General features: G+C 40.7%; 1 protein-coding gene across 3 annotated transcripts in view; it reads right to left on the bottom strand.

The window, feature by feature from the left end:
* The window catches only part of LOC126190282 (cell division cycle and apoptosis regulator protein 1-like), a 253430-nt gene that overhangs the window by 174624 nt on the left and 61850 nt on the right, over positions 1–16956 (bottom strand). For all 3 annotated transcript variants that reach the window (XM_049931010.1, XM_049931011.1, XM_049931009.1), the window contains exons 5-6: positions 16587–16792; positions 76–281 (exon numbers count right to left, since the gene is read on the bottom strand). In XM_049931010.1, the coding sequence (XP_049786967.1) occupies positions 76–281; positions 16587–16792 (412 nt within the window). The remainder of the gene's footprint in view (positions 1–75; positions 282–16586; positions 16793–16956) is intronic.

Raw genomic sequence — 16956 nt, 5'->3', positions numbered from 1 at the left:
ATAAAAACATATTTGACAAAGTTATTTTAAAGTATTATATTGTCTTTAACAGTAACAATAAATATGTGTTCTAACCTGGTGGAGGAACTGCATTGTAAGTATTCTGGCTAGGAGCAGTAGTGAAACCCTGCTTGTTCTGGGGCCGCTGAGTAGTGTTTGCTGTAGACATTGGCAGGACTTGGATTCTGGTTGCATTCCACTTAAATGGCATATTTGGGTTGTATGATGCTTCCACAAGAACCCTATCCCCCACGACTGGATTTGATCCCTTGACACAGCAACTGCAAATTTAAATATATAATGAAATACGTGAATCAAAATTTATGTCATACTAAAAAAATATTCACAACATAAAAATAACCATATGAGGATAGTTCCTATATTTCAAGTAAGCAAAGTTAAGCTCCACATCCTGGTCCAGACAGTTCAGGACTGACTGACCACCACATCATCCAATGGTGTCATTTTGATGCAGTACAGGGGAATGGGGTGGAGAGGTGGGGGGGGGGGGGGAATCAGTATACAACACTCCTGACCATTGTCAGTTTTCTAGAACTTGAAACTGCTACTTTTCACTCACGTAGCCCCTCAATTAGCATTAAGAGGTGAGTGTATCCCGTTTCAGTACTTCCACCAAGGAAGAATCCTGGCAGTACTGAGAATCGAACCAGGGTCCTTGGCATTGCAACCACACAAACAACTGAGCATAGCAATATTTTTTTTAAGTATGGCACTTTTATTGTGAACAATGGAATATCCAGACTGAAATAACAACTATATTATGAAATGGATAAACTGCTACTCACCATGTAGGGGAGAGACTGAGTTGCAGACAAGCGCAACAAAAAGGTAGCTACTGCATGTATACATGATTTAGAAGAACTGAGCAAGCAGTAAAGGAAACCAATGAAAAATTTGGAGTACAAACTGAAGTTCAGGGAGAAGAAATATCAAATTTGGGTTCTGCCGCTGACATAAATCTCTCAGATACAGCAAAGGACTTCAAAGAGCAGTGTCTTGAAAGGAGATATAAGATGAACATTAGCAAAAGTAAGACAAGGACAATGTACTGTAGTTGAATTAAATTAGGTGATGCTGAGGGAATTAACTTAGGAAATGAGACACTAAAAATAGCATGTGACTTTTGCTGTTTAGGCAGCAAAATAAATTATGATGGTTGAAGTAGAGAGGATATGAAATGTAGACTGGCAATGTTTCTGAAGAACAGAAATTTGTTAACACTGAATATAGATTTACATGCCAGGAGATCTTTTCTGGAGATATCCGTTTGGAATGTAGCCATGTAGTTGGATGAAATACAAGATGTCTCTAAAGAAAGTCTATATTTGATGTGTCAGAATAAAATGGAGGTTAAAGTCTATTGACAAAACCTTTATTTATTACTGAAATACACAGTTTAGTAATTTACTTCTTAAAAATAATAATGTCGTTTAAATGCAATCCAGCACCCCTATGGCACTAATGTAAACGATGAACAAAATTTCCCATGACAACTTTGCATGCAGATACATTGATGACTGCCACTTCACTGCGGATATTTTCTTTCTGTTGCTCCAGAGATGTCAGATTATTGATATACACTCTACACTCGACATATCTTCATAAGAAAAAAATCCTTGGGGCTTAAATCTGGACTGCATGGGGGCCAATTTATGTCAACCCTCCTGAAGATCAATTTGCAAGAGAAAGTTTCATGAACTTGCAGTATAGATGCTTTGGACATGTGTGCTGTCACTCTGTCGTGCTGAAGCAATGTTCTTTGGTAATAATTGGGAAAGTTTTGCAATTCAGACACCAAAAATCCATTCAGCATCCTCACATAATGTTCTGAATTCACTGTAACTGCACAACTGCTCTCATCCTCGAGAAAGTAAGGGCCAATTATTCTTTGAGCCAACATCACAGCCCATTCGGTAACTTTTGGTGAATGAAGGGGTTTCTCACACTTCGGTTCAGGATTCGTTGCACTCCAGTAGTGGCAATTTTGATTATTGATGCGACTGTTGAGGTGAAAATTAGCCTCATCAGAAAACAAGGTGTTATTAAATGAAGACCACTCAGTCACATCATTAACAAACCGCAGCCTATGTTGGGCATCCTGAGGCTTTAATTCTTGCACCAATTGGACTCTGTAAGGTGCAGTGATGATCTAGGCACATTTAAAGAAATTGCACACTTACGAATGGAGAGGATAGGAACGTCACGAACAGACTGATTTACACTCTCTACAGATTTGCCTGATCTTGATGACCTTGGTTGTCTCAAATTTGGTTTGGCCAGTGTTGAATGGTCTCCTCAAATGTTTTGATCCATTACCGGATATGAGGAACACTTGAAGCATCATTTGTATTGTGCAATCCACAGTTACTGCAAAATTTTCTCCTTGCTAGTTGCTGAATCACTGTTTTTATAAAATTCTCGGATACAAAACGCATGATCCACTCCCAAGAAATGCTCCATATTGACTGAATTCCTAAAGGCCAAGCAAGCGCTGAACAAATCCACCCACTCTCCTCCGATTTGCTATGCATGCACAGAGTTCTTCAAAGATAAACTTTCTTTTGAAACACCCTCTCTTATAGGAAGACAAGGCCTCATAGAAATACTTTCATATCACAGGAAATATTGAATTTAATAGAGGGAAACATTCCACGTGGGAAAAATATCTAAAAACAAAGATGCTGTGACTTACCAAACGAAAGTGCTGGCAGGTCGATAGACACACAAACAAACACAAACATACACACAAAATTCAAGCTTTCGCAACCAACGGTTGCTTTATCAGGAAAGAGGGAAGGAGAGGGAAAGACGAAAGGATGTGGGTTTTAAGGGAGAGGGTAAGGAGTCATTCCAATCCCAGGAGCGGAAAGACTTACCTTAGGGGGAAAAAAGGACAGTCTTTCCACTCCCGGGATTGGAATGACTCCTTACCCTCTCCCTTAAAACCCACATCCTTTCGTCTTTCCCTCTCCTTCCCTCTTTCCTGATGAAGCAACCGTTGGTTGCGAAAGCTTGAATTTTGTGTGATGTTTGTGTTTGTTTGTGTGTCTATCGACCTGCCAGCGCTTTCGTTTGGTAAGTCACATCATCTTTGTTTTTAGAAATATTGAATTTAGTTGATGTAAGGTGAAGATTCAAAAATGCAACAAATGAAGCAAGCAAAAGGGAATATGAACATCTAAAAATGAGACTGACAGAATGTGGAAAATGGCAAAGCAGGAATGGCTAGGGGGCAAATGAAGGCTATAGAAGCATGTACAACAAAGGGAAAAATAGATACCACCTATATAAAAATTAAAGAGGCCTTTGAAAAAAGTGAAGCAGTTGTATGAATATCAAGCACTCAGATGGAAAACAAGTATTAGCAAAGAATGGAAAACTGCAATGAGTATATTAAGGTGCTACACAAAGAAACTGAACGTGAAGGCAACATTATAGAAAGAGAAAGACGACATGGGAGATACAATACTGCAAGAAGACTCTGAGAGAGCACTGTAAGACCTAAGTTGAAACAAGGCCCCTGGAATACATGACATTTCCTCAGAACTCTAGTGATATCCCAGGGAGCGCCAGTCATGACTGAACTATTCTATTTGGTGTGCCAGATGTATTAGACAGACGAAATACCCTCAGACTTCAAGAAGAATGTAACAATACCAATTGCAATAAAAGCAAGATACTGACAGATGTGAATATTACCAAATTATTGGTTTAGTAAGCCATGGCTGCCAGTGTCTTGAATATCGACAAAAGTAAAACATGTGTAATGGAATGTAGTTGAGAGGATATAGAATACAGGTTGGCAATTGTAAGAAAAGCTTTCTGGAGAAGAGAAATTTGTTAACACAGAATAGAGGTTTATGTATATGGAAGTATTTTCTGAAGGTATTTGTCTGGAGTGTAGCCTGGTATGGAAGTGAAACATGGACGATAAGCAGTTCAGACAAGAAGAGAATAGAAGCTTTTCAAATGTAGTGCTACAGGAGACTGCTGCTGATTAGATGGGTATATCATGTTACTAATGAAGAGGTACTGAATAAAATTGGGGCCAAAAGAAACATGTGGCACAACTTGCCTATAAGAAGGAATCCATTGATAGAACACATTCTGAGACCTCAAGGATTCATTAGTTTAGTACTGGTGGGAAAGAGGGGAGGGGGGAATGTAGGAATGTAGAGGGGAACCAAGAGACGAATACAAGAAGCACATTCAAATGGATGTAGGTTGTAATAGTTATTCAGATATGAAGAGGCTTGCACAGGATAGAGTAATGTGGAGAGCCGCATCAAACCAATTTTCAGACAGAAGATGAAGATGATGATGATGATGATGATGATGATGATGACAACAACAACAAAAACAACATCATGCGGAAATGTGAACTCATACCTATGAGAAACGAAGAATATGACACTGTGATTTTGATGAAAAGCAAATCTATTGACCTTTTCCCTTATTCTTTCGGTTATATAATGTAAACTTTTGTGAATAAGTTGTCCACCTCAGAAAGGATGTTGATTGGTCTAATAAGTTCTTTCTCCCCCTTTTAATTTCTTGTGAAACAAGTTCTGTTACTTTGCTTTTAAGGAATACTGTTTCTCTACAAACTGGGACCATCATTGTCTAAGGAAAGCAGGATGTTTCACGAGGAATAGTAAATATTTTAGGGGGGTAAACACTGCTGCTGGTTTTAGGGGGTATAGTAGATAATTTTCTGATTACAGAGTACTACATTCAAGAATAATTACTCCTATTTTCACTAAACTGTGTCATACTGGTGCAGAACCCAGCAGACATACCTCATCTCAACGTGAAAATGAACAGTGAGTGGATGAAGTAGAAGACATTATTTAGTTGGTATAATGTACTCCGAGACGGAAAAATTGAAATTTTTTAAATTCAAATTAGACTACACTAACACTTCCTAAAATCACATCCTGGAAAACCATGTACTTCCTACATATTCTTGGAAGTATTTATATGGTATCTGTATGAATGACTAGGTGCAAATCCATTAAAATGAACTACATTTTATGGATTTCAAAATGTAGTGAAACTTGCTGCTACCATAATTACATTTGAAATTTTTGTCTCACAAACACAACTGTGCTTTAAAATTTTTAATTTATAGCATTTCCGAGATACATAAGCACAATAACTTTATTCTCACAAACTACATTAGCTCTCTAATTGCTTAGGTTATAAAAATTACAAATTGAAAAACCTGGCATTCTGCTATAAAAGCCAATGATTGCCAGGTCTTCCAACATTTTCCAAGCAAATGAGTGATTCCAAATTACATTTTAAATATTTAACTGACAAAAGCAAGATTACGAAACATCAAAACAAAGTTTATATATTACCTCTTATGAGGCCACTGTACATTTGTATCACAGAATAAGTACACAGATTATTATGCACCAATTTTTGGAAATGTGTAATTTATTTATCACGTTTCAGAACTACATTATTCCATTATTAAGTTCTATAAAACAAGGAAAACATAAATCATTACTACACCTACTAACAACAAGTAATGGAAATCTGTCCACATTACACACCTTAATATTAATGTCATTAGGCACAGTCACAAATAATGAGCAAGTAGCGAATATGCATTATCAAACATATAAGACACTTTCTTACACATCTCACAGTGGTGTATAGCACCAAATGTTTACAAATGAAAGTCAACTGTCCATCATGTACCAAAGACTGTAATATCTTCTTACATATATATCAGATCCATCAACGATGCCGCTGTCAACAATAAAATCGGTGAATGTTTAGGAATCACGTCATAGAAAATTCTGAAAATAATCTTGCACTTATATTGATAATGCTTGCACTGAGAACCGAGACAGCATAATATTCAATGATATAACATCCATCTTTTAAAGTGCAAAATATTTCTACTTCCTCTACATCTAACAGTAACCAACTTTTTGCCTCTGAATGTAATACATTCAAGCTGTCCATGATGCTTCCACAAAAAAGCTGCTCACTCTTACTGTGCTTGATTACTGGTGATGAACCATTCTCTTTATTATGTTCTTTGGATCTTATTCTAAAGTTTCTTCCTATCTGACTCATCTCACAATATTGACATTTTATTTCATGTATTTCCACTTTTTAGATCAAGTTTTCTCCTCTTGGTAATCTTACGTTTCAGCCTTGATCCACTTAATTATCTGCCCAGAAAGCAATTTTAACTTATTTGTTATTTAATAACCTCACCAATTGATGAGGTAATTCTGTGCCTAATGCCATATTAATTTAACATACCTAATACTACACAGCAATGTACACAGATTTCTATTACACATGTGTAGTATTTGTAGTAATGAGAACATAGTGTTATCTTCGTTTTATAGAACTTGATAATATAGTCCCGAAACATGCTGTGTAAAATAAATCACACACTGACAACAACTGATGCATAATAATCTCTGCACTGATAAAGTTTATACAGGGTGTTTCTGTGATGATGTTACAAACTTTCAGGGATGGTGCAGGAGGGTAAATGTATCAATTTAAAGTAAGGGTCTCTGGTCTGGAAATGACAGAGTCTAAAGTTATACGTGAAAATCATTCTGATCTTTCTAACAGTAGATCTCTGCTTTCTATATTTTGGTAGGAAGTAATTTCAACAAAAATAAGAAAAAAGTCCAGTAAACATGGGCTCTGAAGTGTTTACCTTAAGAGTTATGACTGCTTGTTCACCTTTGTTGTTTCCAGACCAAGGTCCCTTTTCTCAAATTGATGCATTTACCCTTCTTCATCATCCTTGCGAATTTGTAACTTCATCATGGTATCATCCTACATAACCTCAACAATTTACCATGTGTTCTCTTAGAAGTACTATGATGAATTACCATGATACGCCTAATAAAGCATAAAAACCTACCTGAAAGCAGGGATATGCCAATCCAAATACAAGCACATTTAAAACTGCAATATTACTGATAAGAAAAGGAGTGCGATTTCTAAATCTATGGTCAGGTACTACCAATGTTATCATGTGACTCATGCTACAAGGATGTACTTAAAAAAAAAAGTTTGATAATGCAGTGTTATTTATAATTTTATTTTAGTCATGTGTTATGTATAATTTTATTTTAGTCATGTGAGTCTTCTTACTACCTGTGCAACCCAGAGTTGTCATCAGCCTACAGGTAAATAGCTAATGCAGAAAGTTCTTTTATGACTTCACAAGGCTTCTTTGAAAAGTAAAGGCTGCTGCTTATACTAAAATGTTGGCAGCTAAGAAAAATTGTGTCATAGTGGCCTCTTATTGTTAGAGGGCCCGCAGAACTGACACGCAAGATGGGTTGTTAACCCCCTCTCAGCAGTGCGCAGAGAAACATCGCCAGCGGACAGAAACAATAACAGACTTTCCAAATCAACACGGAACTACTTCGCCAGATAACATGTGACAGTGTTCCACCAACCGGAACTCATATGACTGATGTACCACTCCGCCGACCTAGCTTTATAAGCACGCCTAGACCGTCAGACCAGCAGTGTTTACCAACTGCTAGGAACAGCTCTGTGCAGTACTTATGCTGGCCCTAGCAATGTATTCCTTCACTGTAGCACTGTAGTAGTATGTTGTATTTTGTACTGCGCAGAGTAGATGTTGGTCAGTAATTTTCCTCCATCGTCTTATTTCCTTATTTGGTTTGTCACCACAAGAGTTGTGGATTTTCTTATTGTTCTTGCATTTAAAACTTAGTATATGCCAAGAAGGCATTTTTTTCTTTAATTACAATAAAGTGTGTTCAAATTGACTGCTAGTTCTTTTTCCTGCTGACCGCAGGACACAACAGTTACTGGCGACAAGAGTAAAACTTTCATTTTCGAACAGAATGGCCTCCTCAGAGGAACTTCTTCAGTTCTTGGTGGAAACTGTACAGCAGATTCAGGCAGCACTCACAAGATCAGAAGATTGCTCTCACTCAATAGAGTTGCAAGAGGTAGCTCATAAAGTAGATTCCATCACAGGTAAATTGAACACTTCGCACATGGCTCCACCGATATTTCCAGTTTTCGACAGGTCTGTTGAATCATGGTCAAATTATTTAGAACGGTGGGAACAACTTTTATTGGCACATGGTATCCACAACAAAAATCGAATTTGGGCTTTCTTTTTAGCAGCAGTCGGTCCACAGGTGTATCATTTAATTCAACAACTGAACCCTGAACAGTGTACTCGCCATCATTCATTTACCTATTATGGGCTGCCTTTTTGAGTACTTCGACACACAAATACATGTCACATCCTCCCCGTCAGACTTCCTTCTCTTGTCGCAAGTCATCAGGTAAGACTTATCGGGAATGGATTACGACGCTCCAGAGTCTCTTCTGCGATTGTAAATTCTGGTGTGCCAACGTTGCCTGCAAGCGGTCTTGTGCCTCTTCATTGATTCACGATATGGTGGTCTTTCACGCACCAGACAAGGGTCTTCAGGCTGATATTTTGAAGTTACAGGACCTTCCCTTGACACCTGTCTCCTGATCAATCGTGCGTTTAAACAGTCCCACCGGCTACAACCACCACGTCTCCAGCTGTTTTCACGGCTCACCAGTTGCCTAGCGCCAAGCAGGAGTCTCATCAATCTGCCGGTCCATCCCATGACAGGAAGTCTTTCTCCCTGCTTCCCTCCTGTCCAGGCTGTTTCCGGACTCACCAACGGTCGGAGTGTCCCAACCAGCGAGCAAAATGCACAGCTTGCAACTGAGCAGGCCACATCACTGTGGTGTGTCAGGCTTCACAGAAACATAGCGTAGATGCCACGCTTCCTATGGACGCACAGGCTCATAGCGAATTGTCACCTCAGGACCTGGACGCCTCGCATTCCATTGAAAGCCAAGTATTTTCCATCATTCCCCAGTTGCGTACCCGTTTTCTCCTTATCTTGGCGGTCACACATATTCCGGTGGTCTTCCACATTGACACGGCATCGTCTGTTTCTATTCTGGATGGTGCCACATACCAAAGCTTGGGCTTACCAGCTTTATCCCTGTACACTCACGCCTTGCGCAGTTTCAGTAATCACTCTATATCAGTCGATGGCGTTTTTTCCCACACAAATCTCTTACAACAGTCGTTCCTTCACTGCTCAGTTTTTGGTGGTCAGATCCCCCAGCGCTACTAACCTCCTGGGTGTGGACATTTTTGGTCATCCGGGTTTATCAGTGCAGGACGCAGTATCAATTCCCTCATCCGATACCCTCCTCGCCCCGTTGCTCAGTAAATACGAAACATTGTTCTCATCCTCCACACTGGAGATGAAGGGTTTCACTGTGCATGTTCAACTTCTTCCCTCTGCTGTTCCTCGTTTTCTTAAGGTCCGCCTGGATCCCTTTGCTCTCTGAAACAGGCTCCAGGTGGAACTTCGCTGCTTGCAATATGAAGGCATCCTTTCTCCTGTTGCACACAGTTGCTAGGCGATGCCTATCATGATAGTCAAGAAGCCGAATGGCGCTTTATGCATCTATGGCGATTTTAAGTTCATCGGCAATTCTCAGTCCATCATCGATGCCTATCCTGTCCCATTGGTGGATGACATACTCACACATCTTGCAAGCTTGACCATTTTTGCCAAAACTGATTTGTGTGATGCTTATTTGCAGCTGCCGTTGGATGAGGAATCACAGCAGATCGTAGTCATCAATATCCCGTGTGGTCTTTTCCGGTACAACCACCTCCCTTTTGGCATTGCCAGCGCCCCTGTCATTTTCCAATGTTATTTGGAACGTCTCATAAGCCAGGTGCCTGGGGGCAGCCAATTATATGAATGATGTCATTGTCAATGGCTCGTCTGCTATGAAACTTGCGGACAAGCTGGATCGGCAGTTTCAGGTTTTTGCTGAGGCTAACCTGTGTTGCCGGAAATAAATGTGTGACTTTTTTGCACGAGATGTCAGCTATCTTGGGTTCACGATTGATGCCCACCGCCTTCACCCTTCTAAGAAGTATGTCAAGGTGATTCAAGACCTGCCTCCTCCTACCAATGTGAAGCAACTGCAATACATCCTTGGTCAAATCAACTATTATCAGCATTTTATACCCCTGACCAGGTTATTGCGCAAGGCTGTGCGTTGGGTTTGGGACATGGCGTGTGAACAGGCTTTCACACGTCTCAAGTCAGCTCTCTCCCAACCTCCTTGTCTGGCCGCTTACAATCCTTCCCTGCCCCTAATTGTTGCCGCAGATGCCTCGGACTATGGCCTGGGTGCGGTCCTCTTGCAAGTGGTCAACGGCATTGAGAGTCTAGTGGTTTTCGTATCCAAAAAATTGAGCGACGTTCAAACCAAATATAGTCAAACTGAAAATGAAGCTTTGGCATTGGTTTTCGCCCTGATGAAATTCTACGATTCCATGTATGGCTGTCATTTCACGCTACAGGCTGACCACCAACATTTGTTTCTTTGTTTCACCCAAGTGCTACAGTGCTCACCTGGATGGCGCTCCACTCCAGCACTGAGTGCTCTTCCTGGCAATGTTCGACTTTGATATTGTCTACCATACCTCTGAAAGGCATGCAAATGCTGACTTCCCGTCCTGACTGCCTGCCGGGGCGGACCGTGAGTTTGACAATTCTCCCTTGGTTTGTTTCCATATGGGATGGGACGTGGACGCAGCTCTGGATGCGCTTGCGTTGGATGTTGATGCAGTCTAGCAGGTCACTGCTCAGGATCAGACACTGCAAGCTCTCTGCTGCCAAATCGCTGTGGCTCCCGTCATAGCGTTCACAATGCACAGGTCCAGCATTTTTGGGATCACCGTCACAGTCATCCTTTTGCATAGTGATCTGAACATTCCCCGGGTGGTCATACCGCATGAGTTGCGCCGCCATGTCCTCGACCTCCATGTTGGCCATTGGGGCATCGTCCTCACCAAACAGTTGGCCCGCTGACACCTTTATTGGTGCGGTATGGATAAAGACATTGCCTCCCTCGTGTCATTCTGCACCACGTACCAAACACGTCAGGCAGCACCCCCGCGCCAGTATTTTTCATGGCCGGATGCAGCTGCTCTATGGGAATGTCTCCATTTGGATTTCGTAGGGCCTTTTCATGGTTTCCAGTGGCACATACTGATCCACTCCGAGTCGGGATACCCTTACATTTCCTGCATGATGAACACCACTTATGCTGAGACTATCAACTTCTCCGGCGCCTCTTTGCTGTCGAGGAACTCCCCAAAACGATTGTTACAGATAATGGTCCACAATTTACTTCGCCCGAGTTTAAGCAGTTCTGTACTGCATACCTGCCAACTTTCAAATACAAAAATCCAGAAGATCCCAAATCGCAAAAATTTAATGCATTCATTCATTGCAAGGTGTTCGAACATAGTGAGGAAAGACTACACACAAAGAGATTACAAGTAATGTTAACACATAATAATGTAGGCTACATTTTAAGATCACTATTTTTGAACTCTGAAGTTAGGTACTTACACAAGTTATTTACTGATGAGTGTTCATTTGTTGTCACTTAACATTGAGAACAGTTCACGCACTACACAAAAATGAGCTTTCCTGCACTTGATCTTGCAAGCCACAATATGAATGACACTGTCAAAACTACTATACTGAACATTTATTTACAAAATTTTCTCAAATTCAAAGAACACCGGCCACATCCCATCACAGATTGCAGAGGAGAGATAAAGATGAGTAGCTTTCTATGCATTCTTCAGAAATTCTGAAGGAAAACTATTCATGTAACATAGACCACTGTTTCTTGTGTTCAAAACAGAAATGGATCCCAGAGTTTCATTCGACATGGAGGACCTAAACTGATTGCGATTCTTTTTCACCTAGCTGAACACACGCTCCAACTCAGCAGTGCTGTGCAGAAGAGTCAAAACAGAGAGCATTAGCCTGGATAAGTTATCGTACTTAGGAACACCACTAGCTCCACGAATGCTCATCAAAGTGAGCCCATTTGGTATAATCTGTCAAATTCTCGCTCTCACAGTAACAGAGTCATAAACCTGCAGGGTCACAAATTGGATCTGAAGCACATTCATTGCATCCTCGGCTGACTCACTTCCCTTCCTTCGCAGAAGTGATGGAAACCTTTCTACAAGAAATTCTACAGAAGAAAATTTGGCATCCTCAATTTTGGAAACTTCATCATCACTGAGGCGAAACTTGTTTATGATATAATCGCATGCAGAGCAGAAGTAAGCCCTGACAGATGAAAAGAATGTTGATTTGTCTTTATCATTACGTTTATCCACCAAATCCATTGTCTGAATGCCAATAGCTAAATCAACATTTTCTCTCTGTTATTCAACAAGATGGTACTGAACTTCCTGTATCAAGGAACTCTTCATAACTTTAGGTTTAACAAACCTGGAAAGAAGCTGCTGTAATAGGTTCGTCATTAGTTCTAACAGTTTATGAGTTTGAGGGGAAGCACTGTGAAATACAGAATTGAGATTCTCAAATAAAAGAATGACAGCACACAGAAAAGCACAGTATGCCTTGTTTAAATCTGAAGAGAGGAAAATAAACAGTTTCTCTTCACGGGTTTGAATAATGTTGTTGTTCTGCAACACAGGAGTGTCAGATTTTGTGGCAGATGCAAATCTCTTGGGGCAACCAGTTCTGATGACTCAATAGCTTTCCTCTTTACATGGTCTTTAGAATCACCAAGCTCAGCTTTTGGGATTGTAAACGATGTTATGCTACTTGATGCACACTGAGCACTAACATGCACCTCATCTTTAAAGAAGCCAACTAAAGGATTCAACTGCTCCAACAGCCTCTGCAGACACTTTCCGAAACATAGCCATTAGGAGCACTGTGTGAACAGAACACTACACAGTCTTCAATTGGTATTTTGTAATACTACAACAGTGAAATTAACAAATCCCCAGTATTGTGTCCTGTTGAATCACCCACCAAGGCAATGCTTAGCATCACTGTCGTTGCTCCCACCTGTAGCCAAAGTAAATGGTTCCCACTGCATACAACTAATGACTTCATTTCTTGAATCTGTAGCCATTTCTTTCAAAATATGTGAAGTCTTTGTTCAACCACCATTGTATTCTTTTTTGCTACTTCTGAATCAGAGAATATCTTCTCGAAAAGGGCACCAGTGCGACTGCAGCAGCTAACAGAATATTATGTTCAAATAAAACTGAAGTGAACAAACATTCTGCTCTTATAACATTTAGGTCAGATCCAGGAGTGGTAAAAAATGAATCAATTTTCCTACTGCTATCCTTCATTTTCATACTGCAGATATATTTAATGGATTTAATATGATTTATTAATTCGGTTCTTCCTCTGTAAGCAATATTTGTATCACACGAACAAATGGAACAGAATGCGAATGTTTTGTCTTTCCACGATCACATAATACACGGAAATTCAGCAGAATATCTATCCCTGAAAGACTGATGAAACCACTCCTTACAAGAACTCATCATGAAAACACAAAATCACACAAAAATTCATCACACAATTGCACAAATACCAGAACCACAGCAAGCGCCGCATAAAACCAAGCATAAACAAAGCTTTCCCGCTAGGTCACTAACATGTAGTCAAAGCACAAAGAGTATGCAGCAATAATCTGTGAGATGTCTTTATCAATAGAACATTTGGTCGACTTTTGCCGGCAGTGTTTCAGACACAGAGTTAATGACAAAAGCGCAGTGATATTCTGTGAGAAGGGATTATTGATAATATTATCGGTCGACTTTCAGTCGAATTTCAAACACAGATATCTGAGAATAACAGCTATTATCGAAAGTCAAAATGCGTTATGAATGCAGAGGGTGGGAACAAGCCTGGGAGTTGAAAATTCGGAAAAAAACGATGTTCAACTGGAAAACTACTCCAATATCCGGAAATGTTCTGGGAAAACCAGAAAACTTGGCAGGTTATGGTACTGCCAATGGCATTTTCCTCGTCCATACCGCCCCATTTCACCCTGCATCAAATGGCCGGGTAGAACGTTTTGTGTGGACATTCAAGACCCAGCTCGATAAGCTGCCGAGCCGTCACCTGTTGGAGGCCGTGCTTCTTTTCTTGGCTACGTACCATACTGCCCCCATGCCAGTAAAAGTCCAGCGGAGAAACTTCACAGTCAATTATTCGCTTGCTGTTATCTGCCTTGGTACCCGAGGCTTCTCTCCCTCCCCCGCCCGCCCTCTGACGCACTCCTTTCACGTCGGGCAGAAGGTCTTGGCGCAGACCTTCTCTGATCCGTGGGCACAGAGGGTGCCCGCTGTCATCACTGAGCTCTGTGGTTGGGTGATGTTGCCTCTCCGGTGGGCTGACGGTTCCGCTGCCTGCTGGCGTCTCAACCAGCTCTGCCCCCGTCTGGTGGACCACGACCCCTGGGGGAGCTGCCAGTGATTATCGCCAACTGCCCTGTGGCGGAACCTCCACTTCCACCTCCACCTCAGCTGCTGTCTTTGCTGCCAGCTGTCCGTGATGCATCGCCACCTCCCGTCCCTGCTGGCTACGAACCTATGGATGTCAACCAGGACGCCCCTACTCCTATGGATAATTGTGGTGCTGTGCATTTCTTTTCCCCAGGGGGAGAAGTGTCGTAGCGGTCCCATATTGTTAGAGGGCCTACAGAACTGACATGCGAGATGGCTTTCTAACCCCCTTTCAGCAGTGTGGAGAGAAACATTGCCAGCGGACAGAAACAATAACAGAATTTCCAAATAAACAAGGAACTACTTCACCAGACAACATGTAACAGTGTTCCACCAATCGGAACTCATATGACTGATGTAGCACTCCACTGACTTGGCTTTATAAGCATGCCTTGACAGTCAGACCAGCGGTGTTTACCAACCACTAGGAGCAGCTCCAGCCAGTACTGCAGCATTGTAGTAGCACGTTGTATTTTGTATTGTGTAGAGTAGATGTTGGTCACTATTTTTCTTCCGTTGTCTTGTTTCATTATTTGGTTTGTCACCACAAGAGCTGTGAATTTTCTTGTTGTTCTTGCATTTAAAACTTGTTATATGCTAAGAATGCTTTTTTTTTCTTTAATTATAATAAAGTGCGTCCAAATTGACTGTTAGTTCTTTTTCCTGTCGGCTGCAGGACACAACAAATTGCACATATGCTGCTCCATCTATTCACTGTTTACAAAGGCACAGCAGTCATCATTTTTATGGAGTAGTCATTTGAGTATGAGGGAAAGAAACAACAGTGACTTTGGAAAGTGTTGCTCCCAGCACATGTGAAGTGCATGCTTTAATTCAATTTTTGTGCACGGAAGAATACACAGATGCTCATACTCTCCAGGAGTCCTTGTCTAGTAATTGAGCCCACAGTAATGTGTGAAGGGAATATTAGACTGATTAACTATAAGCGGCCATACAAATAAATGTGCATGGTGAAAAGCAAAGTGGAAGTCTCAGTATTCAGAATGGTGAAACAGTGCAAGAAGTGGACAAAAACTGCAATCTGATCCAGGACTGATGGTTTTCATTCTGGTTGATGAATTTCCTCATGCTGGACACACCACTATTTTAGCAATTATCACAGGAAACCTCTGGTACTGCAAATTGTGTGCAAGGTAGGTATCGAAAACGTGGTTCCACATGCTGCTACCTGTACTGTGAAGGGAATATTAGACTGATTAACTATAAGCGGCCATACAAATAAATGTGCATGGTGAAAAGCAAAGTGGAAGTCTCAGTATTCAGAATGGTGAAACAGTGCAAGAAGTGGACAAAAACTGCAATCTGATCCAGGACTGATGGTTTTCATTCTGGTTGATGAATTTCCTCATGCTGGACACACCACTATTTTAGCAATTATCACAGGAAACCTCTGGTACTGCAAATTGTGTGCAAGGTAGGTATCGAAAACGTGGTTCCACATGCTGCTACCTGTACTAAGGATATTAGTCAGCATTTCTGTTGCAAACATTTCAAATATCCATCCTCAATACTCGATGTTGCACTCAGGAAGTATTACCTATTCACGCTTTTGGGAGATAAGATTTTTTGGACAATAATTTAGTGATAACGTAGAACTTAAGATCGTTGTTGTCAACTGGTTCAATTCTCAGGTGGAGACTTCTATGCAAGGGGTTGAATGAAATAGTGTAATGTTCTGAAAACTGCTTGGATGTGGAAATGTGAAGTAGGTTTGTGGGATACTAAAACTGGCAATAAAAGATTTTTTTATGAATGTAGTTTTTATGACTGAACAGTCTGACTTTACCAAAAAGCTCTGTACCTGATTCACACTCCTATATCAAGATCATATTAATTTAGTTTCATAAGTTAGGCAGTATTTGTCTCTTTTGGAACCTTTCGGAGATACGAAGTGTGAGCTTAGAAAGATATTTATAAACAGGCTTAGTTTGAAGTATGTACCTCAAAACTCATCATGAGCAACAGTGGTTCCCTCCCTTCTTTCTTTTGAAGCTCAAACACAATTCCTGTCTTATGGATGAAACACTATTCTTCATTTTTGATACACAAAAACAAAATGAAACAAATATCATTGATTAGCATTATATTTTGAAGTTATAATAAAATACTTTCACTGAAGAAAAGATACCTTGTCTGGAAGAAAACATCTTCATCTATAAAGCCAAAATTGTCATGGACTTTTGTAACTGTTCCTGTGAAGACTCGCTGCTTAGGTGATGGGTTGGGATTTGCAGGTGGCACTGGTGGAACAGCTGTCACTGGTGCACTTTGGAAAGCAGTGGGATTCAAAGAACGTGGTGTTGGGTAGCTGACAGTAGCAACTTGTGGGAACATCTGCAACACAATACATCAAATTATTGACATTATCCTTAGCATCACATGCACTTTGTTCAATAATAAAATATGATTTACCACAGGAAAGAAATACACAAGCTTCAGTGAACTCATTCATAGCCAAAGCATAAATCAGGGTTCAACTTGGAGACAGTCGGTTTGAT

Source organism: Schistocerca cancellata, chromosome 1, assembly GCF_023864275.1.
Source record: "Schistocerca cancellata isolate TAMUIC-IGC-003103 chromosome 1, iqSchCanc2.1, whole genome shotgun sequence".
Taxonomy (NCBI): Eukaryota; Metazoa; Arthropoda; class Insecta; order Orthoptera; family Acrididae; genus Schistocerca; species Schistocerca cancellata.
This window is presented reverse-complemented; position numbering and strand designations above follow the sequence as displayed.